General features: G+C 44.1%; 1 protein-coding gene across 1 annotated transcript in view; it reads left to right on the top strand.

Annotated features, from left to right (window-relative positions):
* Nucleotides 1-9389: 9389 nt before the first annotated feature.
* PRKG2 (protein kinase cGMP-dependent 2) overlaps nucleotides 9390-26903 on the top strand; it is a gene marked incomplete at its 5' end in the record, with an annotated part of 76471 nt that continues 58957 nt past the window's right edge. Inside the window, one exon of the mRNA XM_081333230.1 lies at nucleotides 9390-9907. Coding sequence (XP_081189356.1) covers nucleotides 9390-9907 — 518 coding nt within the window. The remainder of the gene's footprint in view (nucleotides 9908-26903) is intronic.

Here is a 26903-nt window from a genome sequence, read left to right as displayed (position 1 = left end):
TTCTCATCTCCCCTAAGAGGCACAATTTGCAGTAATGCATAAAAACCAATTCTGCAAGTGGCTATTAACATAAACTTGACATCTGGGATCTGGTAGGTTTTTTTTTTCTACAAACCAAAACAACTCATCGAAACAAGTAACAACATTTACGTACAGTGTAATCCTAAGAGGCGGTGGTTGTTAGCTGCTTCCCGGCCAGTATTCTTCGGCACACCGTGGTTTAATTATGCCACTTCCTTTGTGTGGCCTATATTTTTTTACCCCCCTTTTGCATAAATTCTCACAGCAGCATCCCTGGGATTTGCATCTTGAAGTACCAAGAAAGCTGTAAAGGCACACAATTAGCGAATTTTATGTAATAACTTTGTCATTTTTAATTAGAACAAAGTAAAATGATCGAGAGGAGTAAGGCAGGGCAAGGCACCACGGAATATTGCTGGGGGCGGCGATTGGTTGAATGTAGAGCCCTTTGATCAGACGTAGCAATTAGAATAATTTTAGTGAACAACTGGAGAACTCATGGATGTTTCAGGACTGTGAGACAGAATTGCATCCATGTTTCTAGCTCTATTATTAGTTGCATAAAGGGCAGAAAATTAACAGGGGAATATGCCATAATAATCTGTTGCCATTTTTCCTTTGCAAATCTTAGAGAATAGAGCTAGAAGGGACCTCAGAGGTCTTCTAGTCCAGCCCCATTCCCAAGCAGGAGAACCTATACTATTTCAGATAAGTGACCATCTAGCCCAGGAGTAGGCAAACTTGGCTCTTTTATGACTCGTGGACTTCAAGTCCCAAAATTGGCTCAGGAATTCTGGGAATTGAAGTCCACAAGTCATAAAAGAGCCAAGGTTGCCTACCCCTGATCTAGCTTCTTCTTAAAAACCTCCAGTGATGGAGTGCCTATGATTTCTGAAGGCAAGCAGTTCCACTGGTTAATTGTCCTCACTGTTAGGAAGTTTCTCCTTAATTCCAGGTTGCTTCTCTCCTTGATTAGTTTCCAACCATTGTTTCTTGTCCTTCCCTCTGGTGCTCTGGTGAATAATTTGACCCCCTCTTCTTTGTGGCAGCCCCTCAAATACTGGAATACTGCTATCATGTCACCTCTATTTCTTCTTTTCTTTAGACTAGCCAAACCCAAATCCTGCAGCTGTTCTTCATAGGTTTTAGTCTCCAGGCCTTTGATCATCTTAATTGCTCTTCTCTGAATTTTCTCCAAACTCTCAACATCTTTTTTGTGATATGGTGACCAAAATTGGCTGCAGTCTTCCATGTGTGGTCTTACTAGGGCTTTGTAAAGCGGTGATAATATTTTGCATGCTATTGATTCTATGCCTCTGTTTATACAACCCAGGATTGTGTTAGCTTTTTTGGCGGTGGCTGCACACTGCTGGCTCATAATTCTGACAGGGGAAAAAATTGTAGTCCCTTTATTGGTGGTTGCATATTTTTTTTCTTGTCCCAGGCCCACCATGCGGGAAATAGTAACGGTTTCAACTGATTCAATGAATGAAATCGAGATTCATAGGACTTCAGTTTCAGCACCATATTTTTTGAAATATTGTATTATTCCAGTTTGGTCTAATGGTTAAGGCACCAACCAGACTAGGAACTGGAAGACTGTGAGTTCTAGTCCGGCCTTAGGCATGAAAGCCGGCTGGGTGACTTTGGGCCAATCACCAGGAGAAAGTGAGTTCTAGTCCCGCCTTAGGCATGAAAACCGGCTGGGTGACTTTGGGCCAATCACCAGGAGAAAGTGAGTTCTAGTACTGCCTTAGGCATGAAAGCCGGCTGGGGGACTTTTGGCCAATCACCAGGAGACGGTGAGTTCTAATCCTGCCTTAGCCATGAAAGCCAACTGGGAGACTTTGGGCTGGTCACGCTCTCTCAATCCTCACAGGTTTCTTGTTGTTGGGGAAATAGGAGAAGAGAGGAATATCAGTTATGTTCATTGCCTTGAGTTATTTATAAAAATAATAGAAGTGGGATATAAATAAATAAGTAAAAATTCTACGATGCCTTAATTTTGTAACTCTTCCTTTCCTACAATGGCTTTGGTTTTTCTCCAATGTGCTTGCTTTGGGTTCTTTCTCAGCTGTGATGGAGAAGTCTTTCTCAGATTCCTCCCTGCTTAGAAAATATCTAAGGCATAATAGATTATTAACAAGTTTCAACCACTATATAAACTGTGTGTGTTTTGGGACACATAATTGTCTCAAAGCCAGATTTTTTAAAAAATCCTTTGCTAATAAACACACTTATTTGGTTAATCATTAAAGCTTCTATATGTCAACCTTGTTTCTGGAAGATTAGGTTTGCAGTTGTGTTGCAGAGCTGAGTAGAGCTTGCACGTGTGAAACTAGGATAAAAGTAAAAACAAGGCCTTGCAAAAGAGGCTTTTACAGATTCATTTAAGCTTACGTTATCCTGAGTGAAGCTCAGCCTTTCTTAGGGTTTCTAACAGAATTTTTAAAGAGCTTCCCAGCCTGGTTGAAAACAGGATTATGAATACCATTACTTGTAAGTCAGTTAGTGTCCTAAAGAGGAATGGGCCACATACATTTCTAAAAAAACAAATGCTAGTAATATAAATAGGCAGCATTCACTCTGCCATTTCCCGTGGGAACAAGCTGAAAAGAAGAAGTTGAGGTGGAAAGGAAGGAAGGGATGAGAAAGAAAGGAAGAAAGGAAGAAAGAAAGAAAGAAAGAAAGAAAGAAAGAAAGAAAGAAAGGAGGGAGGGAGGGAGGGAGGGAGGAAAGGAAAGGAAGGAAGGAAAAGAAAGAAGGAAAAGGGGAAGGAAGAGAAAGAAGGAATGGAAGGAAAAGAAAGGGAAGGAAGAAAGAAAGAAAGAAAGAAAGAAAGAAAGAAAGAAAGAAAGAAAGAAAGAAAGGAGGGAGGAAGGAAAGGAAAGGAAGGAAGGAAAAGAAAGAAGGAAAAGGGGAAGGAAGAGAAAGAAGGAATGGAAGGAAAGAAGGAAGGAAGGAGAGGAAAAAGAAGAAAGAGAATGAGAAAGAGGAGGGGAGGGAAGGAGGAAGGAAGGAAAAGAAAGAGAATCAATCAGAATAGAGCTTGGAAGGCTTCTAGTCCCACCCCCTGTTCAAGCAGGAGAACCTATACCATTTCACACAGATGGCTGTCCAGTCTCTTCTTAAAAACCTCCAGCGTCCACAACTTCTGGTGGCAAGCTGTTCCACTGGTTAATTGTCCTCCCTGTTAGGAAGTTTCTCCTTAATTCCAGGTTGCTTCTCTCCTTGCTTAGTTTATTGTTTCTTGTCTTGCCTTCTGGTGCTTTGGAAAATAAGTTGACACACTCTTTTTTTTGTGCCAGCCCCTCAAGTACTGGAATACTGCTATCATGTCACCCCTAGTCCTCTTTTCTCTAGACTGGCCATTCCCAGTTCCTGCAACCGTTCTTCATATGTTTCTGTCTCCTTAATCATCTTAGTTGCTCTTCTCTGAACTTTTTCTAAAGTCTCGACATTTTTTTTATATAATGTTGTGACCAAAACTGGATGCAGTATTCCATGTGCGGTCTTACTAAGGATTTATCAAGCAGTACTAATACTTCACGGGATTTTGATTCTATGCCTCTGTTCATACAACCCAGGATTGTATTAGCTTTTTTGGCTGCTGCTGCTGCTGCTGCACACTGCTGGCTCATGTTGTCAAATGCTTTGCTGAAGTTTAAATATATTGTGTCCACAGCATTTCGCCGGTCTACTAATTTAGTCACTTTGTCAAAGAATGAAATAAGATTGGTTTGGCATCTGTTTTTAACAAACCTGTGCTGGCTTCTAGTTATAACTATGAAGGAAGGAAGGAAGGAAGGAAGGAAAGAAGGAAGGAAGGAAGGAAGGAAGGAAGGAAGGAAGGAAGGAAGGAAGGAAGGAAGGAAAAGAAAGGGAAGGAAGGAAATAAAGAAAGAAAAGAGAAGGAAGGAAGAGAAAAAGGAAGGAAGGAAGGAAGGAAGGAAGGAAAAGAAAGGGAAGGAAGGAAAAGAAAGAGAAGAAAGGAAGGAAAAGAAAGGGAAGGAAGGAAATAAATAAAGAAAAGAAAGAGAAGGAAGGAAGGAAAAGAAAGAAGAAAGGAAGGAAAAGAAAGGGAAGGAAGGAAATAAATAAAGAAAAGAAAGAGAAGGAAGGAAGGAAGGAAAAGAAAGGGAAGGAAGGAAGGAAAAGAAAGAAGGAAGGAAGGAAAAGAAAGGGAAGGAAGGAAAGAAAAGAAAGAGAAGAAAGAAAGAAAGAAAGAAAGAAAGAAAGAAAGAAAGAAAGAAAGAAAGAAAGGAAGAAAGAAAGGAAGGAAGGAAGGAAGGAAGGAAGGAAGAAAGAGAAGAAAGAAAGAAAGAAAGAAAGAAAGAAAGAAAGAAAGAAAGAAAGAAAGAAAGAAAGAAAGAAAGGAAGGAAGGAAGGAAGGAAGGAAGGAAGGAAGAAAGAAAGAAAGAAAGAAAGAAAGAAAGAAAGAAAGAAAGAAAGAAAGAAAGAAAGAAAGAACGCCCCTCCTATTTAGACTACCGCATTCACACCAAGCAAGCCATCCCACTCAGCAAAGCACGTGTGAACCCCACTGAGCCGGCCCTGCCGATTCCTGGCGCCGTGGGTGCCGCGCGCATTCCAGCCGTAAACAAGCCGGTCCGAGGCGCGCGGGCCCGAGCCGGCGCCGCTGCTTCCCCTCCTAGCCCGGGCGGGCCGGTCCCTCGCTCCCCTCGCCCCTCCTCCTCCGCCCCCCCCTCGCCGCCAGGCAGGCAGCCCCCCCCCCGCCGCCGCCTGCGTGCCTGACGGTCCTCCTCGGCTCTTCTGAGCAGTCGGGGCGGCGGCGGCGGCGGTGCCCACGAGACGCGCTGCCCGCCTTCTGCGCACTGCCTGCCCGCCTGGCTGCTTTTCGCTCGCCCGCTCGCCCGGCGCTGCTGCTGCTGCTGCTGCTGCTGCTGCTCCGCGCCAGGGACCGGCCGGCTCCGCTCTTGGCGGAGGGCGAAGGAAGCGGCCGGGGCGCGGGTAGGGCTGCCCGACCGCCCGAGCGGGGCAGGTGAGTACGGCGAAGGCGGCGAAGCTGCGGGAAGGAGAGGCGAGGGCGACGCAGGCGCCTGCGCTGGAAGAAGGGGACTGTCGGGGGGGGGGCGCCCGCCACCCGGTCGGCAGTTCACGTGTAGGACGGAGGCGCCGCGGTGCTGTGTGCATCCCCTGCTTGGGCTGGAGAGGGGGTGAGGGTGGGGGGATGCAGGCGAGCCGGTCGGCGGGGGCGAGGGGGGGGGCACGTGCTGCGGCCCCCTTCCTTTACACGGGACAGCTTGTCTCCGTTTTCGGGGACGGCACTCTCCCGGTCACGCTCACTTGGGGATCGCTGCCTCCATCCAGCCCGGAGGAGCGCGCCGTGGTTAACGTGCAGCGGGATGTCGTGGGAATGGAACCGGATAGATAGCGAGGACTGGAGGGGGAGGGGAGGGGGGGGGGTCCGGAAGGATTGACCCCTGGAGAACAATTCGTTAGTAGTTGACCTGACTGTTAACGATTGTAAGAACAATCCACCAGGCTAATGTTTTAGTGCACCCGCCTTCCCCATGTTATAGCTCCAGTTTGGGTTAAGGCAGAGGTTCTGGGTGAGAGACGCTTGCTTGCCAAGTGCCGGCAGCCCTATGTTGGAAGGGCACCTACGCCTTGCTTCAGGACCCCCCGTGGCTAGAAGTAGGCTTTCACTTCAAGGTTGGTGGGCTTTGGGTAGCCCATGTTGCCGCTCGAAATGCAGCGAGGTTCAGAGAACCACAGAAGTCCCGTGTCTCTCCGCACTTGACTCCGGCAGGAGACCATGAGCAAAGATGCTTCATTTTGTCCGTGTAAGAGGAGGTTTTTGTGTACACTGAATTGCGGTCTCTTCTTTCCATAACGGGATTGCATCTCAGGCTTTCCCCCTTCAAAACTGCAATAGATTCCTTATACCTTTTTTGGAGGAGATGATTGGACAAGAATGTCAAGGAAGAGACTATGATCAGAATAATTCCCATCAAAGAGATGTAAATCTATGCCGGGTAGTTTTTCTCCCTTTTCTCCATGCCTTAGGCTTAGAGTACGGAGATAAATCAAGTTTATGTAATAGGAGTATTCATTCTGTTTGACTGTCTCACTCCATCGGTGGGTGCAAGGATGATAAGCCAAACCACTCTCAAGATGTAACAGTGGAGAAGGGGGGGTTGATTTGAGTTGGGTCACCAGTGTCTTTATTGATTCTTGTGGGTAGAAGAAGAAACAAGATGAAATTCTGTTGTGACTTCATCTCATATTTGGGTTCCTCTGTTGCTTAATTAACTAGCACCGTAGCAAAAGAGATAGATGGAAGGTTTTTATTTCTCTGTGCAAGCCAAAGTTTTGGTGATCACTACAAGTCCAATTTCTCCAGTATGGGGTGATTCAGCTCGCCCGGTCATCATGTATCACTACCATCCAGTAAAACTGAAATGTAGTAGGTTGAGGAAACATTAGCAACAGTTTGTGTATGAATGTTCACGTCAGATGCAATGGATCCTTCTGGAAAAGTTCAAGTCATAAGGGGTTCTGGTTCCCCCCCCAACATTTTAGAGCACGTGAGCTGGGGATGAGGAACTGTTTCCTTTTTTGCTTCACTAAAAGCTGCATTTCTACCAAAAACAGAAAAACTTTAGATATTGTAGATCTGTGTTAATCTACTTTGGCATCCTTAAGATGTGTAGATGTCAACTTTCAGACTGGCTGGAGAATTCTGGAATTGAAGTCCATACATCTTGAAGGTGTCGAGGTTGAGAAATACTAATTTATAGTATTACGTGGGACATGTGGTGGATCTGTTGGACCAAGAGATGGGAGATCCTGATCCAAATTCCCTCTCTGCTCTAGAGGTTCACTCAGTTAATTTTGATCAATCAAGGTCCAAAGCCAGGGAGAGAACTGCATTACAGGTGGTCCTCGATTCACGACCACAATTGAGCCAAACATTCTGTTGCTAAGTGAGACAATTGTCAAGTGAGTTTTGCCCCATTTTACGACCTTCCTTGTCACATTCGTTAAGTGAATGGCTGCAATTGTTAAATTAGTAACACGGCTGTTAAATGAATCCGGCTTCCCCATTGTCTTTGCTTGTTAGAAGGTCACAAAGACGATCATATGATCCCGGGACACTGCAACCGTCATAAAGATGAGTCAGTTGCCAAGTGTCTGATCATGTGACCATCGGAATGCTGCAACAGTCGTATGTGTGAAAAATGGTCATAAGTCACTTTTTTCAGTGCCATTGTAACTTTGAGCGGTCACTGAATGAACTGTTGTAAGCCGAGGACTACTTATGAACGAGAGAATTCCATTCAGTTTGAATTAAAAGAGAGATTTTTATTTGCTCGATGTTATAATGGAAAGGTACAAAAATAGTCATCAGGGCTAAGTCCCTTATAAAAGATATCAATTAACTCAGCCAGATGTAATTTTCAAGGTTCAATTTGGTCTTAGATTTGGGCTTCCTTCTGGCAGGAAATGATCATTTATCTGTATCCATGTGGGAGATCTTTTGACTTGGGAAACACAGCCAAGACAACCCACAGAGAAAAAATAATTCGTTTATTTGGTTATATGCATTTATAGCTGTGACATTTTGTCCAAGAGAATATCCATTTTTCCGAATCCAGGTGGTTTGGCTTCTCTGAAGTTAGCAGGTCACTCTAAATGTTGGCCTTGTGAAAAAAAAACAATTCACACAACATCTGAGGATTTCTCCATGCTGTGGTCAGGATCTATGAATTGTTCCATTTTTTTCCACACACTCACTAAAAATACCCTGTCAAAAAAAGTCTTTTAAACTTGCATTATGCCAAGATGTGTTGAGCCTGTGAAAGCACTGAACAATAAATGAGATGGAAGCAGCATGAAGAAAATCCTTTGGTGGCAAAATCAGTAGGAATTACAGGAAGGGGGGTGGTTTGGATGGGAACACACACCTGGCTGTTTGATTACTTTGGCATTTGCAGATTTGACAGTCTCTGTCTCTCTGTTGGTTTGATAACTCCGCAATTTAGGTTTGCAAAGTGCTCTGTTGATTGCAGAGATTTCCCAGGTTTTTTGTTGTTGTTTTTTTTAAAACGAACCTGTATGATGTGGAAATTTTTGTACATTTTCTCCTTAAAATTTGTCAGTTCCTTTACAAGGATTAAGGAAATGGTTTCTCTCTTCAGCTCACCTCTCCAGTCCTAGATTTCTAAAGTTTGATTTGATTTTTCTGCCAATCATCGGAGTTCAGAATCTAAGTCTGAGTATGAAAAAGCTGTAATTAAAATTTTCAGCAAAAGACATAGGCTTTTGGTTTGATGTGGTTGGCAAAAAAGCGTTCTGCTGTTTAGTTAAGGCATCAGGCTAGAAAACAAGAAACCAGGAGTTCAAGACCTGCCTTAGTCATGAAAGCCTGCTAGGTGATTTGGGGCCAATCACCAGGAGATTGCGAGTTCTAGTTCCGCTTTAGGCATGAAAGTCGGCTGGGTGACTTTGGGCCAGCCGCTCTCTCTCAACCCAACCCACCTCACAGGGTTGTTGTTCTGGGGGAAAGTGGAGGAATAAGGCGTGTTGGATAAGTTTGCCACCTTGAGGTATCTGTAAAAATAATAAAGGTGGGATACAAATAAAATGAATTAGCCTACACATAGATATAGTATATACTGGCTGATTCACAGGAACAGGAGCTTTTCTCATTGTAGGGAATTTTTTTATTTCCTTGCTATTCACTTGGTAATATTTATTGGGGTTTTTTTCTCTCTGCCAAACAAGCTTCTTTGCATTACATTTATTTATTTTACTAACAAGTCATACTGAGGAAAAGTTACTTATAATTATTACTTTCTATAATACTGAGTTCTTAAAAGGAAATATAGTTAGATAAATAGATGATAAGATAGATAGATAGATAGATAGATAGATAGATAGATAGATAGATAGATAGATAGATAGATGATAGATGATAGATAGATAGATAGACAGACAGACAGAAAGATAATAGAGAGATAGATATAGTAGATAGATAGATAGATAGATAGAGAGAGAGAGAGAGAGAGAGAGAGAGAGAGGTAGGTAGGTAGGTAGAAAGAAAGAAAGAGAAAGAAAAAAAAGAAAGAGAAAGAAAGAAAGAAAGAAAGAAAAAGAAAGAAAGAAAGAAAGAAAGAAAGAAAGAAAGAAAGAAAGAAAGAAAGAAAGAAAGAAATAGATGGTTTAGAAAAATTCTTTCACAGAATCGCAGGAGCTGGACGGGACCTTGAGAAGACCTTATATTATCCCGGATCAACAGCTATCCAGTCTAGGCTCTGATTGTTCCCATGACACTCCCCACCCTTTCCTACAATTTTGCCACAAGGTTTAATCTGTTTTCTTTGGCTAGGTCACCAGCCCCAATGGGAAATGGTTCGGTGAAACCCAGGTACCTGAAGAGGTCAGATAGCCATGTCGGAACCTGTCCTTTTGGTTGTTCCAGCTGCGGCAAGATCCTGAAAGACCCGGGCTTGAGCATCAGTACAATAACAGGAGCTGCAGATATTCTGAGAAGCAAGATCTGGGAGCTTGAGAAGGAACTGAAGAGGCAGGAGGAAGAATTACATGAAAGGAACTATCACATCTTAGAGCTTCAGGAGCAACTCGCCAAGCAGACGAAGACCATCGGAGACCTGACCGAGGAGCTCAAGTGCAAATGCATCCAGCTGAACAAGCTACAAGATGTCGTGGTCACGCAAGGGACCAATCCTTTCCTCTTCCCCAGCCTTGCAGAGATACCCAGGGCCAGCCAAGTGGCAGGCAGCAATAGGAGGAGGGGAGCCAAGGAAGGGGTATCCGCAGAGCCGACCACCCGAACATATGACCTAAGTGAGCAGCCTCGGTTTTCTTTCGAAAAAGCCAGAGTCCGAAAAGCCTCAAGGTGAGCGCGTGTTTCTTGCCCCAGTCACATAGTATGGGAGAACCGGTGCGCTTAGCACATCACGCTGTGCATTGACCAGAATGATTACTCGGGATGACTCTAGCCAGCTGCTGTCATAATGTGAAAAATCAAACATGCTCTTTATTTTTTTTTAAAGTCTATCTTGACGCTGCCTTTCAAGGCCAGCTTTTCTACTCTTATCCTAGGGCAGGGGGTAGGCAACCTTGGCTCTTTATGACTCGTGGACTTTAACTCCCAGAATTCCTGAGCCAGCATGGCTCAGCTTGGAAACTCTCCCTTCAGCATGGCTGGCTGAGGAATTCTGGGAGTTGAAGTCTACGAGTCATAAAAGAGCCAAGGTTGCCTACCCCTGGCCTAGGCCTAGGCTGCTTTATGACTCGTGGACTTCAACTCCCAGAATTCCTCAGCCAGCCACGCTGAGGGGAAAGGGAGAGGTTTCCAAGCTGAGCCATGCCGGCTGAGGAATTCTGGGAGTTGAAGTCCATGAGTCATAAAAGAGCCAAGGTTGCTACCCCTGGTGTAGGCCTATATACATATGTTGTATATAGTACGTTTTAAATGTTTGTTATGTATGTGTACACTTTGAGAGGAAGCAACTAAATTTCATTTTTAATGTGTGCCGTGGTCGCTGAAACCTGGTTTGCACGTATCAAGCCACGGTGTAATGTGTTTCGGGAAAGTCATCTGTCCATTAGGGCTAAGGATGATGGGCAAAAACTTCTCAACAGGTGTTGAAAAACCCAGTATAGAATATCAGCTATGTCTTGTAGTATTAGGTGGAATGGTGTTTATTTTTTTATTTCTCAAGTAGTTTCTACATGATGGCTAAAATTTAAGTACTGAGCCCAGCGTTGAAATGTAGGTTGCATATTTAAAGTTCTAAAGTTCTGAGGAGTCCTTGGTGCTCTCTGAGATTGGTGGTTTTCTTGCTGATGATGTTACCTAGTTAGGCTAATGAAATGTATGCAAGAAAACAACTAACCTCATAGAGCAGGGGTAGGCAACCTTGGCTCTTTTATGACTCGTGGACTTCAACTCCCAGAATTCCTGAGCCAGCATGGATGAAAAGAGGAAAGCAGGGAGAAGAGCTGATTGTTCAGACTGGTGCACAAAAGCTAATGCCAGCGCTTAAATGTAAAACTCACTACTTATAAAAGGCTCTTCCAGATGAAGAAACCATGGGCTGCTTTTGCTTAAAGTCCACTGGAGTGATTCTAAATGTGTCCCTTATACTTTGTGTTTTCATTACGGTCCCTGTAAAGATCTCTCTCTCCCTCCCTCTCTCTCTCTCCCTCTCCCTGCCTCTCTTCTTCTCTCTCTTTCTCTCTCTCCCTCCCTCCCTCTCCCTCCCTCCCTCCCTCTCCCCTCTCTCTTTCTTTCTCTCTCCCTCTCTCTCTCTTCCTCTCCCTCCCTCCCTCCCCCTCTCTCTCTTTCTCTCTCTCTTTCTCTGCCTCTCTTCCTCCCTCCTTCTTTCTCTCTCTCCCTCCCTCCCTCTCCCTCTCCCTCCCTGCCTCCCTCCCTCCCTGTGTCCCTTCTTCCCCCTCCCCCTCTCTCTTTCTCTCCCTCTCTCTCTCCCTCTTCTTCTCCCTCCCTCTCTCTTTCTCTCCCTTCCTCCCTCTCCCTCTTCCTCCCTGCCTCCCTCCCTCTCTCTCTCTCTTTCTCTCCCTCCCTCCCTCTCTCCTTTTCTCTCTCTCCCTCCCTCCCTCTCCCTCCCTGCCTCCCTCCCTGCCTCCCTTCCTTCCTCTACCCTCTCTCTCTTTCTCTCTCCCTCCATCCCTCTCTTTCTCTCTCTCCCTCCCTCTCCCTCTCCCTCCCCCTCCCTGCCTCCCTCCCTGTGTCCCTTCCTCCCTCTCCCCTCCCTCTCTCCCTCTCTCTCTCTTTTTCTCCCTCCCTCTCCCTCTCTTTCTCTCTCTCCCTCCATCCCTCCCTCCCTCTCCCTCTTTCTATCTTTCTCTCTCTCCCTCCCTTTCCATCTCCCTCCCTCCCTCCCCCTCTCTCTCTTTGCCAATGGAATGGATCTGTATCTTTGCAACTTAGGATAATTATGGTGCATGTACACAATAGGCTTGTTTTTATAGCTGATGCCTGCAAGAGAGCAGAAGGAAAAAAAAACAAATATTATTCCAGGCTTAGAAATGTTGTTCAACCAAAGCCATTTCCAAGTAAAAAACCGATTTCAAACAGCAAAGCTATGCAGCTTCTACAAAGTGATTTTTCTTCTTCTTCTTCCTCTTCTTTACATTTTTCATTTATGCACAAATATAAATAGAGGTTAGAGGAAATGTACCATAATTAAAATCACATGAACTGGTTTAAGATGTTGCCCTGTCATGTACCACAGCACCCGGTTGGTTGTGTTCTTATTGCTCTTCTTTTTTCATCACATCTCCTGTTCTTCCAGCACAGTGTGTTCAGCCTTGGCAACTTTAAGATATGTGGACTTCAATTTCCAGAATTCTCCTACCAGAAATCTGGGAGTTGAAATCCATGATGCACTTTAAAAGTTCCTGAGGTTGAAAAACATTGCGGCTAATCCTCAACTTACAATTGAGGCCAAAATTTCTGTTGTTAAGTGAGACAGTTGTTAAGTGAGTTTTGCCCCCATTTTACGACCTTTCTTGCCACCGATGTTAAGGGAGTCGGCACAGTTGTTAAGTTAGTAACACGTTTGTGAAGTGAATCTGGCTTCCCCATCAATTTTGTTTGTCAGAAGGTCGGTCGCAAAAGGTGATCACATGACCCTGGGACACGGCCAGCGTCATAAATATGAGTCAGTTACCAAGCATCTGAATTTTGATCACGTGACCATGAGGATGCTGCAACGGTCATAAGTGTAAAAAAAACAGTTGTAAGTTACCTTTTTTAAAGTGCTGTTGTAACTTTGTATGTAACTAAACAAATGTTTGTAAGTCAAGAACTATCTGTATTCTAGAAGCTTTGTTGCTTCAAGGGGCCTCATCTGCCCCTAGGATTGCTTAGGTCAGAATATCTTCAGGACAGCATCAAAAAAAGTCAAAATGGTGGCCACTCGGCTGGGATCATGCATCATGGCTAACTGTGTAGCCCTGGTTGCTACATCTCCTTTTAAACATCTTGCAGGCTACCCATCAGAAAAACTCATATTGAAATCAAGACCCTGGCTCTAAGTAAAGCCCTTTTTTAATGTAAATGTTATTGGTTTTTATAAGGGTGGGGAGGAAAATGCGGGGATGGGGTATGGGGTTGAGCTAGAGGGAAAGTTGAGGGAGGGGTTGGGGTTTCCCCCAATTACATTCAATATTTAGCAAATAGCATATTGTCTGGGTTGATATACATCAATAAAAGTTGTAATAATCATGATTGATAACAATAATAGACATAGCAAATTATAGTAAACAATGTTAAATTTTCAATCTATAATATTTTTCTTAGTAAAATAAGGTAAAAAAAATAAGTATCATGTTCCTTTCTCTCTAGCCATTGATAAAATTTATTCCAAGTTCTGTAATAAACTAAATGCTCTTTTTCTTTAATCTCTAAAGTTAATCTATCCGTTTCTGCAAAATCTAGTATTTTCTTGATAGACATTTCTTCAGTTGGGCATACATAATTCTTGCTGCTGTTAATACATGTAGTATTAAATACCCAGTCTATTTATCATAATTGGGATCTATCATTCCTAACAAAAACAATTCAGGTTTAAATTTTATTTGTTTTTTAACCATCTTCTCCAACCATAAGTAAAACATTTAGCTTTAGAACATGTCCACCAGAGATGATAATAGGTACCTGGTCTTTGGCTGCATTTCCAACAAACATTTGAAGTATTTTTAAAGATTTTCGCTAGTCTCACTGGTGTCATGGGCCATCTATAAAACATTTTATACAAATTATCTTTACATGATACAGCTTTAGGTTAATATTTCTATCCCATCACTTTTCCCATTCTTCAAGTTCTATAGTGTGACCAACATTTTTTGCCCAAATTATCATTGTTTCTTTAACTTGTAAAGCCCTATTCTGCACAACAAATCTATAAGAAATCACCTATCAAACGGGCAGGCGGACACGCTTTTTTTTGTTTTTTAAATCATACTTCTGGAGTGAATAAATATTTAATCTGCTCCTGGAAGTTTTAGTTCTGAGAGATGATACCCTGCCAGAATTTCACACTGGAACTGGCAATCACTTTATTAGACTTTTAAGTCAGGTTGGGCAACCAGCAAATCCTGGCCTGTTTCATGCCCCTACGCCAATTCTCCCTGGTGACTGAACATTGGAGATATTTCCTGTCATTTTAAGGCAAGAAGTATATGAATGTTGAATTTTAAGCTTTGAACATAGTTCAGACAAGAAGTCCTCTATAGTATATGTGAACACTGTGTCATCCACAGTGTTGCAGGATCCAGTCTGAGTCGGTCACTGGGATCAAAGCTTTCTTTTTCAAAGTTTTCAGGCTTGTGCGGGAACCCATCGTCAGGAAATTTCTCTCTTCCAAAATATATCCACTGGACTGTTCTAGGTGAACGGCACGGTAGCTCAGTGGTTAAGACACTGAACTTGCCGGCTGAGAAGCCAGCAGACCAGGTTCGAGACCCCAGCTCCGTGGGATGGGGTGAGCTCCCGTCCTCGCCCTGACTCTTGGCAGCCTAGCAGTTCGAAAGCATGCAAATGTGAGTAGATAAATAGGTACCACTTTGGTAGGAATGTAACGGCATTCTGTGACATCATGCTGGTCACATGACTGTGGGCATGTTTCCAAACAGTGCTGGCTCATTGGCCTTGAAACAGAGGTGAGCAGCACCCCCTGTAATCTGCCACAACTAGCGGAGTAAAATCCAGAGGAACTCCTCTGCTTTATTGATCTGCATGTTGTATTTATATAGTTTCTGGCTGTGTGTAGCTTTTAATTGTTAATGAGGGTGTTGGTTGTGTCATCCCCTGCCCCATTAGGTTTGGCCCTTGTTTACTTTCCCACCTCTGGTTTAGGGGAAATTAGTTGGTCAGGAGCAAGTCAGAGCTAGGTGATAATCCATTTCCAGTTTTTTAGGAGCTACGTGGGTAAGAAACCGAAATATTAGTTGCCTTCTGTGACACATAATGATAATTTTTCTGTGTTGTTATGGAAACAGGTGATAACTCTTATGGGTCAGTGTGTGGTATATTCAGCTCCCAAAGAGAAAGGAACTTTTGAGAGATTATATAAATAAAAACCTGTAAGGAATTTGGACTCCATGAGAAGGAAATATAGACCACAGAGAAAAGGGAAGCAGGCTTCAGAAAGGCCAGGGATCTCCTCGTCTTACGTCCTGGGGCGGGGGGGGGGAGGTCTATCAAGAGTGCAAAGCATAACAATATTTTTTTTAAAGGGAGTTACCCTTTGTTTGAATGCGACAGCATTAAATGCGAAAAATACCACCATCGGGGTGAGATATTTATGGTGGTGTTTCTTCAGTCTTCTAATTATGGGCCCCTCTGACAATTCAATTAAAAAAGCAGCCAACTCTTTAGGCGTTGGAGAGTCTGTTCAGTATAAAAACATGCTTCATCGTACCTGTCTCTTAACCCGACTATTTCTGGTTTCTCCACCATCGGAGATTTAGGAGGAGGAATCTCTACAAACACTATGCCTGTAGAACCAGTGATTATAATAGATAACAAACAGCTTCATTCACTCCTAAATATTGAGTTTGAGACTTTTAGTAGGTCGGGATGGTCCACTACTGGCTATTGCGACCATGAGGGCCTTTTCTCACAACCTCCCAATCACAGAACCAATATCTCTTGGCAGCCTCTTTTTTCCCGTCATGTCCCAATGGCACTGCCTTCATCTCGTCTTGTCTTGTCTCATCACACTCATCCCTAACCGATGGGAGGAGATTAGTTGTTCTTAGCTGTCCTAATTGTTGTGATTCAGGGTCAGCCTGTGGGTTCAGCAGTTGGGTCAGACGATTCAGAGGAGGAGTAGGGGGGTGTTGGAGAGCTTGCTGAGGATAGTATTGAGGGTCCACACAGCCCTCAGCCAGGCCCCTCCCATCTGGTTACGACGCAGACCCAGCTGTGTGAGCCTGACAGCGTGGATGAAGATGACCCACAGCTGGCCCTGTTCAAGGACGCCCGACGCAGGAGGCAGTCAAGCAGGAGTAAACAGAGGAAGGCAATGGGGCACCTCAGAAGGAGGCAGAGAGAAACCACGCCCTGAACTGTTTAAAAGGGGAATGTGTGGGAGGGCTGGTTTGCTGAAGGCAACCGTTTGAATAGCTCCTGTTTCATGGTTCGTGTCTTGTTTTACTCTGTTTGCTTTTGTGTCCATAAATTTGGCAGGCTTAGTTCCAGCCTCTTGCCTTCTTGTAAAGGGGTTGTCCCTGCCTTATCTGCAGGGCCGGTAGTAGGCTGGTACAGAACACTAATGTTACAGTGTCTCCTATATGGAATAGAATGGAGTGGAATGTAATAGAAGAATAGAGTAGAGTAGAGTAGAGTAGAGTAGAATAGAATAGAATAGAATAGAATAGAATAGAATAGAATAGAATAGAATAGAATAGAATAGAATAGAATAGAATAGAATAGAATAGAATAGAACAGAACAGAATAGAATAGAATAGAATAGAATACTTTATTTGGCCAAATGTAATTAGACCCACAAGGAATTTGTCTCAAATGCAGAAGTTCTCAGTATATATGCAAAGCAACAGAGTAATAATAATCATAATAATATCAATAAGGAGGTAGTAAAGAAGATAAGAAGGATAACAATAACAACAACAATAATACTACACAACATGGGTAAATGTACAGAAACATTAGTCAGTACTGTAAGGATTAGGTGTTCAGCAGAGTGATGGCACAAGGGAAAAAATTGTCGCTGTGTCTAGTTGTTTTGGCATGCAATACCTTGTAGTGGCATCCCGAGGGGAGGAGTTGAAAATTTATGTCCAAGATATGAGGGGTCCTGTTTGGTTGTCGTATCAAACCAGACAAGTTGTAGATGTACATTTGACAGACTCAATAAAACTGTATCAACAGCTCCTGGAGCAGTCTGAACTTTCTGAGTTGAAGCAAGAAGAACGTTCCTTGTTGTGCTTTTTAATGATGGTTCTAATGTTAGGTGTGCATTTCTAATCATGGAAGATTGTAGAACCCCCAAAACATGAAGGACTCTACTGTTGATCCTGTGCTTTCAAATATAATAAGAGATGGTAGAATAGAAGGGCTCCTCCTAAAATCCACTCTCAGTATTAAGCATGTTCATGTATATTTCTATACAGCTGAGTTATGGGTGGAGGTTCTTTCTCCGAGCTTATGGGCTGGTTTCCTAATGTTTTGTTACCAGGCTAGGTAACATCTTCAGCAGAGTTTAGGGCAGGGGTAGGCAACCGCGTCTCTTTTATGACTCATGGACTTCAACTCCCAGAATTCCTGAGTCAGGAGTGGATTGGTTGAGGGTCTGTGCTCTCTCTGGTTGGCTGTGAGTTTGATTTGGATTCCGTGGGGTTCGTAGGCTGGTTTTAGGACAATGTGGTGGACGTGGCCTCCGTATGAGGCAACTGGCCTGCAGCCCGGCAGTTTGACACCCCTGGTCCAAATGACAACAAAATTCCCAGCATCATCCCAAATAGGAATGATGGATGCTATTCTGCCCCACACCTGGAATGTGTAATGCAAGGAAAGTTCATTATATCTTTACTTCCTTCGGATGAAATGTTCTGAGTTTGATATGTGTTGATCTTTGTTCCTAGAAAGTGAGGTGTGGACTTGGAGGAAGGTCACAGACGAGATATGAAATGGACTAAAAGCCAGTAAACATCTTGAGGCACTTCTGATGTTTTCCATGTAGTGGAACTGACCAACCTCTGTGCTTAGCAATTTGCAATTATATTCATCTTAAGAATAAGCTCTCTTCAACATTAACTCTTGTGCAAAGGTCAGAAAGTCTCTGGATTATTTTCCCTAAACAAGGAAATGAACAAAATTTAAGTTTTATGACTTGTTTATTAACATAGTGTTGCAGTTCTGACTTTTGCTTGAGTATTAGAAGTGTTGTTCTGTCATCCACGGCTGTTTACAGGAAGTATAAGACAATGAGAAATATAAACCCAAACTCAAATGTAGACATTTTAAAGCCAGCATGATAAAGCGGCCACCATGACTAACATTTTAATGACAAGTGTGGGGAAATAAAATGTATATTTTGTGTGTGTCATCACAGAAATAACCCTTCTTTACTTCCACATGGGATGGATGAGGCAACAAGAGAAAGGTACATAAATACATGGAGGGACCAATAGAAGATGAGAGTTTCTGTAGCTCAGCACTGAACTGTGGTGTTTTTAGTAGTCTCTGAGCTTGGTTGTTTGCTTCCAGACATTTTATTACCCAGGTGAATAACATCATCGTAAATATTATATCAGCACACATCCTAGTCTGTTACAAAGTCATATACAGAAATAACTATTTTGTTTTTCTGTGTATGCTATTATTTCCTGATTTTCCTATCTAGGCCATATAGTGGTGGTATTCAGCTGGTTCGCACCAGTTCAGCAGAACCGGTAGCTAAATCTTTCTTTATTCGGAGAATGGGCTGGCTACCAGAAGTCCAGTCTAGGCCTCGGAGGCCTGGAGGAGGCCTTCCAGGCCTAGAACAGCCCACCGGAAGGGCATGGATGCCACTTCCAGAAGTCCCTTCTAGGCCTCGGAGGCCTGGAGGAGACCTCCCAGGCCTAGAACAGCCCACTGGAAGTACGTGGATGCCACTTCCGAAAGTCCGTTGTAGGCCTCGGAGGCCCAGGTCTGCATCAAATAAGAGAACAGGTTGTTCATGTATTTGAATTTCACCACTGCATATAAGACATGCAATTGGGAAGTATCATTAGATAACCTCAGATGTCTATACAACATGATCTTAAATCTGAGGTGTTTTATTCATCTGAGAATGTATAACTATATTTTATAAGTAGGACCTGGAATAATGACAGCTGTGAGCCATCAGTGCTGCAGTCCAAAGCGAAGCTATAAAACTTGATTTAGAACATTCTGTTTTTTGCACTGGACTAAGGCTGCTAGTTTCATATACATGCCTGCTCCATGATCACATTTATTCGGAAGGACCAATATTATGGTCTAGAATTTCATGACAGGCATCATTTGTCCAGGCTGGGTTGAGTTCATAAAGCAATCTTGCCTTTGATGAGAAAGGAGGAGTGGAGTTACAGTTTGATCCAAAGATCTCTGATATCTGTCCAAATTAATGGATATCTCCAGTCTTGGATCACCATTTCTGATTATCGGAATATATGATAATGGGCTAATTAACAGGATAGGCAGAGATCCTATTTGGTCTTGGTGCTATGCCTATTACAGATAGTCCTCAATTTACAACAGTTCATTTAGTGACTTTTCGAGGTTACAACGACATTGAAAAAAGTGACGTGACTGTTTTTCACATTTACGACCATTGCAGCCTCCCCGCGGTCATGTGGCCAAAATTCAGACGCTTGGCAACTGATTCATATTTATGACGGTTCCAGTGTCCTGGGGTCACGTGATCCCTTTTTGCGAACTTCTGACAACCAAAGTCAGCGGGGAAGCCAAATTCACTTAACAACCATGTTACTAACTTAATAAGGGCAGTGATTCGCTTCACAGCTGTGGAACCAACATGGGGCAAAACTCACTTATCAAATGTCTCGCTTAGCCACAGAAATTTTGGGTGCACTTGTGGTCATAAGTCGAGGACTCCCTGTAGCTGGAGTTTGAATGGACGTTCACTTGCCCCTAACTTTCTCTTTACTTTTCAAGAAAAGTGAGGGATAAGAAGATCTTGAGGTGTACATTCTTTTTCTATGTGATTCTCTGGGTGCATTGAGATCGCGCTTGAAGTGACTTCACTTGGAAAATTCTCCAAGAGAATTGTGTATTTGTCTTCTTTAGTTTCTCTTGTGTCATTTCCTCTTTAGCAATAGTAATAGCGTTTAGACTTATATACCACTTCACGGTGCTTTACAGCCTCTCTAACCGGGTTTACAGAGTCAGCCTATTCCCACCAACCTCTTCTATTCTATCTTTTTACTTTTACTTTTTACTTTTAAGTTGGCGTTAGTTTTTATGCCCTTTGTAAAACTTTCCATAAAAGAATATTTTGAAAAACTTATTCTAATGAACTGAGCGCTTATTTTGTTTTTCCAAATTATGACTTCCTTATTATCTCCCCGACCTCAAGCCAACAATTCTCTTTTTAATGTTTATTTCTACTGGCAGACCTATTTACTATAGAGAATGTATGTACAGAAAAATTAACGCCATTAAAAACTCTCCTGGTGCAGTTAGTTCCTTTCTATAAATGTTTACTCATGAAGCAAAACGCATGCATCATTGTGCTTTCCTGTAAAATATCATCAGATGAGTAATACAGTGGTTAGAATGCAGTATTGCAGGCTAACTCTGCCGACTCCCAGCAGTTCGATTCTCACCTTTGCAGCAAATATAAGTACAATTTCAAAGTTATGTCTTACTCTGTGAGTGCAAAAGGAAGCCCATTCTTTCTATTATCTAGTTTTTTTCCCTAATCATCAAAACCACAACTCATAAATACATTTTTTCCATTGTGTGCAAAAGGTCTATAATAAGGGGTCAGTTATAAATGTAGACAGGTAGTCCTCAGCTTAAGGCCACAACTGAGCCCCAAATTTCTGTTGCTAAGTGAGACAGTTGTTAAGTGAATTTTGCCCCATTTTATGGCCTTTCTTGCCACAGTTAAGTGAATCACTGCCATTGTTAAGTTAGTAACACAGTTGTTAAGGAAATCTGGCTTTGCCCACTGGCTTTGCTTGTCAGAAGGTGATCACATGACCCCTGGGACATGGCAACCGTCATAACTACATGGCAGTTGCCAAAAGTATGAATTTTTATCCCTTGATATAAGGATGCTACAATGGTCATAAGTGTGAGAACTGACATAAGTCACTTTTTCTGTGCCATTGTAACTTTGAACAGTTACTAAATGAATGGTTGTAAGTTGAGGACTACCTGTATTAATTTTTCTCCAGTCAAGGAAGTGAATTTAGCCATCTCTACACGTTCCACCATCTTCACCATCCATTCTTCCATTGTCGGTGTTGTCAAATTTTAGTCCATTAGAGTAAGTTGTGTTTTGTTGGAGACTAATTCTGAATAAATGAAATAACAATAACAATAATAGAGTTGAAAGGGACCTTTGAGGGGTTTCAGTCTAACCCCCTGTTCAGGCAGGAAACCCAATATCATTTCAGACAAAGGGTTGTCCTATCTCTTCTTAAAAACTTCCAATGTTGGAGCACCCACAACTTCTGGAGGCAGGTTGTTCCACTGATTAATTATTCTAACTGTCAGGAAATTTCTCCTTAGTTCTAGGTTGCTTCTCTCCTCGATTAGTTTCCATCCGTTGCTTCTTGTCCTGCCTTCAGGTGCTTTGGAGAATAGGTTGACTCCCTCTTCTTTGGGGCAGCCCCTGAGATACTGGAATGCTGCTATCATGGGCCCCTTGTCCTTCTCTTCATTAAACTAGACATACCCAATTCCAGCAGCTGTTCCTTATATGTTTTAGCCTCCAGTCCCCTCTTTGTTGCTCTTCTCTCTACGCTTTCTGGAGTCTCAACATCTTTTTTACATTGTGGTGACCAAATCTAGATGCAGTATTCCAAGTGTGGCCTTACCAAGGCATTGTAAAGTGGTATTAGTACTTCATGTGATCTTGATTCCATCCCTCTGTTAATGCAGCCTAGCACTGTCTCATATGGTTAAGTAGAATTTAGTGCCGCTCCTAGAAAGGGAGATGGCTCAGAATTATGGGACGTGGATTGTGTCTCTCTGAGACATCCAGCATCTGATCTGGAACTCGCCAAAGAATCGTAAAAGCTTCAGCCAACAAAGAAGAATGAAATGCCTGCAGTAAATCCTTACTATTATTATAAGCTTTCTTCTATAGGAAAACATAAAAGATAGGATGAAGCAGGGAGGAGAGACTAGAAGTCTGAAGGTCTGTTTTATGAAGGCATCAAATAAATGCAGGAAGTCCTCGTTTCCGACTCTAGGGGCCGATGCTCATCTCCGTTTCAAAGCCGAAGAGCCAGCGCTTGTCCGAGGACGTCTCCGTGGTCATGTGGCCGGCATGACTAGACGCCAAAGGCACACGGAACACTGTTACCTTCCCATTGTAGTGGTCCCTATTTTACTACTTGCATTTTTACGTGCTTTCGAACTGCTAGGTTTGCAGAAGCTGGGATGAGTAACAGGCGCTCACTCTGTTACGCGGCACTCGGGATTCGACCCGCCAAACTGCTGACCTTCTGATCGACAAGCTCAACGTCCTAACCCACTGAGCCACCGCGTATATATATATTATATTATATTATATTATATTATATTATTATATTATATTATATTATATTATATTATATTATATTATATTATATTATATTATATTATATTATATTATTATATTATATTATATTATATTATATTATATTATATTATATTATATTATATTATATTATTATATTATAATATTTATTATATACACACACACGATGGATCCTTGCACTTAATGACCATTGCAGCGTCTTCAGGGTCATGTGGTCAAAATTTGGGTATGTGGCAACCAGCATCTGTATTATTTGCAATGTCCTGCGGTCATGTGATCACCATCTGCGGCCAGCTTCTGACAAGCAAAGTCAACAGGGGAAGCCCGATCCATTTAACAACCAACGTGATTTGCTTAACAGCCATGGCAAAAAAAATGGTCATAAAATCAGGTGTAAGTCATTTTAAAAACACCTTGGTTAACAGTAGAAATTCTGATCCCAGTTGTGGCTGTATGTCGAGGACTACCTGTGTTACTTTTATGGCTAAGTAGGAGACGAGAACTCACCTGATACGCTTGGAAGGAGTCCTCCATTTCATTGTGGGGGGAGGATGGGGCTAATTAAAATTGGCTATTTTCCTATTAAAATATCTAGCCTTCCCTTGAAAGCTGACTTTTTTTTTCTTCCTTTCTTATGGTGGTTTGTGTGCGTGCGTTTTATGTGTGTCAGGAAAAAAAAACCTTTATAAATCACACAACTAAGAGTCTATGGAGATCCTCAATCATCCAGGTCGTGGTGGTTGCTAACCGTTTTCAAAGAAAAAGCCCAAGAAAGTCCAGTTGCCTTTTGGAAAAGCACCTTTGGGACACATAACTAAGAAAAACAAGACTGCTCTTAAAGTTTTTATGCATTTTCAGATAGTTTTTTTCTCCATTTGAATTCCTGGAATTGGGTCCCCTAGAGATCAGATTGAGTGAGCTGGCCAAACTCAATACAAATTCTTTTCTTTTCTTTTTTTTTCTATTCTGTTTCCGCTGTTCCTTAGTAAAAACTGCTTATGGGTTAATGCATGCTGATGAGTTTTGTTTTTTGACGGAACATTGTGGCCTATTTACAGCTTTTAATCGGGAGCACCCGAACGATCAAAGTTTCCATCTAGATTCCTGTGCTGCCGTGGTATTTTCCTAACCTTTTATATCGTTGCCATTCTTCATTGTCAGCTCTGCTGTAAAAATAATTTAATTTAATTTAATTTAATAACATTTATATACCGCCCTTCTCCCTGAGGACTCAGGGCGGTTCACAGGGCAGAATAAAATAGCGAATACAAACATTAAAATAAGATTAAACAAATTGCCCTAGTTAAAAACAATATAAATACAACACTAAAAACCCCCAGAAAAGTTAAAAAACGAAAAATAAAATAACCCCAACACTCCCCCTCAGGCTAGGCCGGCTTGTACAAACAGAAATGTCTTGAGATCGCGACGAAAGGAGCGAAGATCGGGCGCCATCCGGAGCTCAACCGGTAGCTGATTCCACAGCTCCGGAGCGCCCACAGAGAAGGATCTCCCCCTGGGGGCCACCAATCGGCATTCTCTGATCGGTGGCACCCTGAGGAGGCCCTCTCTGTGGGAACGCACAGGGCGCAGGGAGCTTGATGCCGGCAGCAGATGTTCCCTGAGGTACTCCGGCCCCATGCCATGGAGTGCTTTAAATACCGTTACCAGTACCTTGAATCTCACCCGGAAGACAACTGGCAACCAATGCAGCTCACGGAGCAGAGGCGTAACGTGGGAGTATCGGGAGGCTCCCAACACCACTCTCGCGGCTGCATTCTGTACCAGTTGGAGCTTCCGAGTAGTCCTCAAGGGCAGCCCCATGTAGAGAGCGTTGCAGTAGTCCAGACGAGAGGACACGAGCGCATGAGTGACCGTGCATAAATCGTCCCGGCTAAGATAGGGCCGCAACTGACGCACCAGGCGAACCTGTGCGAAGGCCCCCCTAGTCACGGCTCCTATATGGTCTTCCAAAGTGAGCCGTGAATCTAGGAGGACCCCCAAGTTGCGAGCCCTATCTACGGGGGGTAATAGTTCACCCCCCATAACTAGAGGTGGAATGTCCGAATAAACCCGGGACGAAGGTATGCAAAGCCACTCAGTCTTGTCGGGGTTGAGTTGGAGTCTGTTCCTCCCCATCCAGACCCGAACCGCCTCCAGGCAACGGGACATCACGTTGAGGGCATCACTGGGGTGGTTTGGGGTCGAAAAGAAAAGTTGGGTATCATCAGCGTACTGATGATACCCAACTCCAAAGCCACGAATGATCTCACCCAGCGGCTTCATGTAGATGTTGAACAGGAGAGGCGAGAGGACCGACCCCTGAGGAACTCCACAAATGAGAGACCTCGCGGTCGACCTCTGCCCCCCTGCCAACACCGACTGCGAACGTCCCAAGAGATAGGAGGAGAACCACTGTAAAACTGTGCCTCCCACTCCCAATCCCCTGAGACGCCGCAGCAAGATACCATGGTCGATGGTATCGAAAGCCGCCGAGAGGTCTAATAGGACTAGGACAGAGGAATGCCCCCTGTCCCGAGCCCTCCAGAGATCATTCACCAGCGCGACCAATGCCGTCTCCGTGCTGTACCCGGGCCTGAAACCCGATTGGTACGGGTCTAGATAATCCGCTTCATCCAGGACCAAAGGGAGCTGATGCGCCACCACACTCTCAACAACCTTCGCAAGAAAGCGAAGGTTGGAGACAGGACGAAAGTTGTTCAATACAGCCGGGTCCAGGACAGGCTTCTTGAGGAGAGGCCTCACCACCGCCTCCTTCAAGACGGCGGGGAAGATACCCTCACTCAAAGAGGCCGATATAACTGCCTGGAACCAGCTGCGTGTCCTCTCCCGGGCTGCATAAACCAGCCAGGAAGGGCACGGGTCCAGTAAACATGTGGTGGCGCTCAGCCTCCCCATGATCCTGTCCACTTCCTCCGGAGTTACAGAATCAAACTCCTCCCAGATGGTATCGACAAGACCACCCGTGTCCTGATCGTCAGACTCTGCCCAGTCAGAGTCCAAACCGGTCCGAATCCGAGCGATTTTGTCCGACAGATGTTGGTTAAACTCCTCGGCACGTCCCTGCAAGGGATCCTCCCTCACCTCCTGATTTAGGAGGGAGCGAGTCACCCTAAACAGGGCGGCCGGGCGATTATCTGCGGACGCAATAAGGGTGGCGAAGTGGTTAGACCTCGCCTCCCTAATTGCAGCGAGATAAGACCTAATATAGGCTCTTAGTCGCAATCGGTCGGGTTCAGATCGGGTGGACCTCCAACCGCTCTCTAGGCCCCGTCTCCGACGCTTCATCTCCCGGAGCTCCGCAGAAAACCATGGAGCCCGACGGGATCTGCACCGGGTCAGGGGCCGCAAGGGTACAACTCGGTCAAGGGCCTCAGTGGCCGTCCTTTCCCAGGCCTCCACTAGGGTCTCGGCCGAGCTGTGAGTGAGGGAGGCAGGTGGGGACCCCAGCGCCGCCTGGAACCTTTGGGGATCCATTAAGCGTCTGGGGCGGTACCATTTGAGTGGTTCCAAACACCCACGGCGGGGGGTGGCAAAACGGAAGACCAGCCGCAGGAGATGATGATCGGTCCATGACAGGGGCATAATAATTGGAGAGCCCCCACCAAGATCATCTAACCACCGTCCAGACAAGAAAACAAGGTCAAGGGTGTGGCCTCCTTCATGAGTCGGTCCCGTAATTACTTGCGTCAGGTCCATGGCCGCCATGGAAGCCATGAACTCCCGAGCTAACTCAGATGATCCTCCCAGCGATGGTAGGTTGAAGTCCCCCAAAACTATAAGTTTCGGGAACTCAACCACCAGCCCCGAGAGGACATCAAGCAGCTCAGGCAGGGCTGCTGCTGCGTGACTAGGCGAAAGGTACACCAGCAGCAAGCCCAACTGCGCACCAGGGCCGCATCTCAAAAAGAGAGACTCACACCCGACTGTCTGGGGAACGGTGGCCTCCCGCGGACACAAGGTCTCCCTCACAACAACAGCCACTCCCCCACCCCTACCCTGAGCCCGAGGCCGGTGCAGCACCCGGAAACCTGGTGGGCAAAGATCAACCAGAGGAACACCGCCCTCTGGGCCCAACCAGGTCTCCGAGATGCAAGCCAGGTCAGCCTGCTCACCCTCGACCAAGTCTCGAACGAGAGGAGCCTTATTAACGACCGACCTGGCATTCAAATACACCAGCCGGAGCTCAGGAGGCTGCACATCCTCACTCCCGGGAATGAAGGAATAATGAAGGAAATAAATCAAATTACAAAATGAGAAGTGATTGTTCACTGTCAGGGCATTCCCTAGAGATGTTAATGCATTGTGTGATTTTCTGAGACCATTTTACAGCATGTTGTTCTATTAATCCCTGGGTAACTTTTCCTCAATGGGATGTAGAGATTTGGTTCGCTAAACTGTTCCGGAAGCAGTCATAGTAGCTGTACATAATTGTTAAAGAGCAATGACTGCCTGGACTAGATGACCTCCAAGGTCCCTTCCGCCACCACCACCACCACCACCATCATTATTATTAAATTAGTTCTGGGTTCAGTTTTGCTTATTTGCAAATGAATGATAAAGAAGTCTAATGCACTG

The sequence above is a fragment of the Vipera berus genome (assembly GCF_964194415.1).
Source record: "Vipera berus genome assembly, chromosome: 7".
NCBI classification, from domain to species: Eukaryota; Metazoa; Chordata; class Lepidosauria; order Squamata; family Viperidae; genus Vipera; species Vipera berus.
Note: the sequence above shows the minus strand (reverse complement) of the source record. Positions and strands in the feature narration are given on the sequence as shown.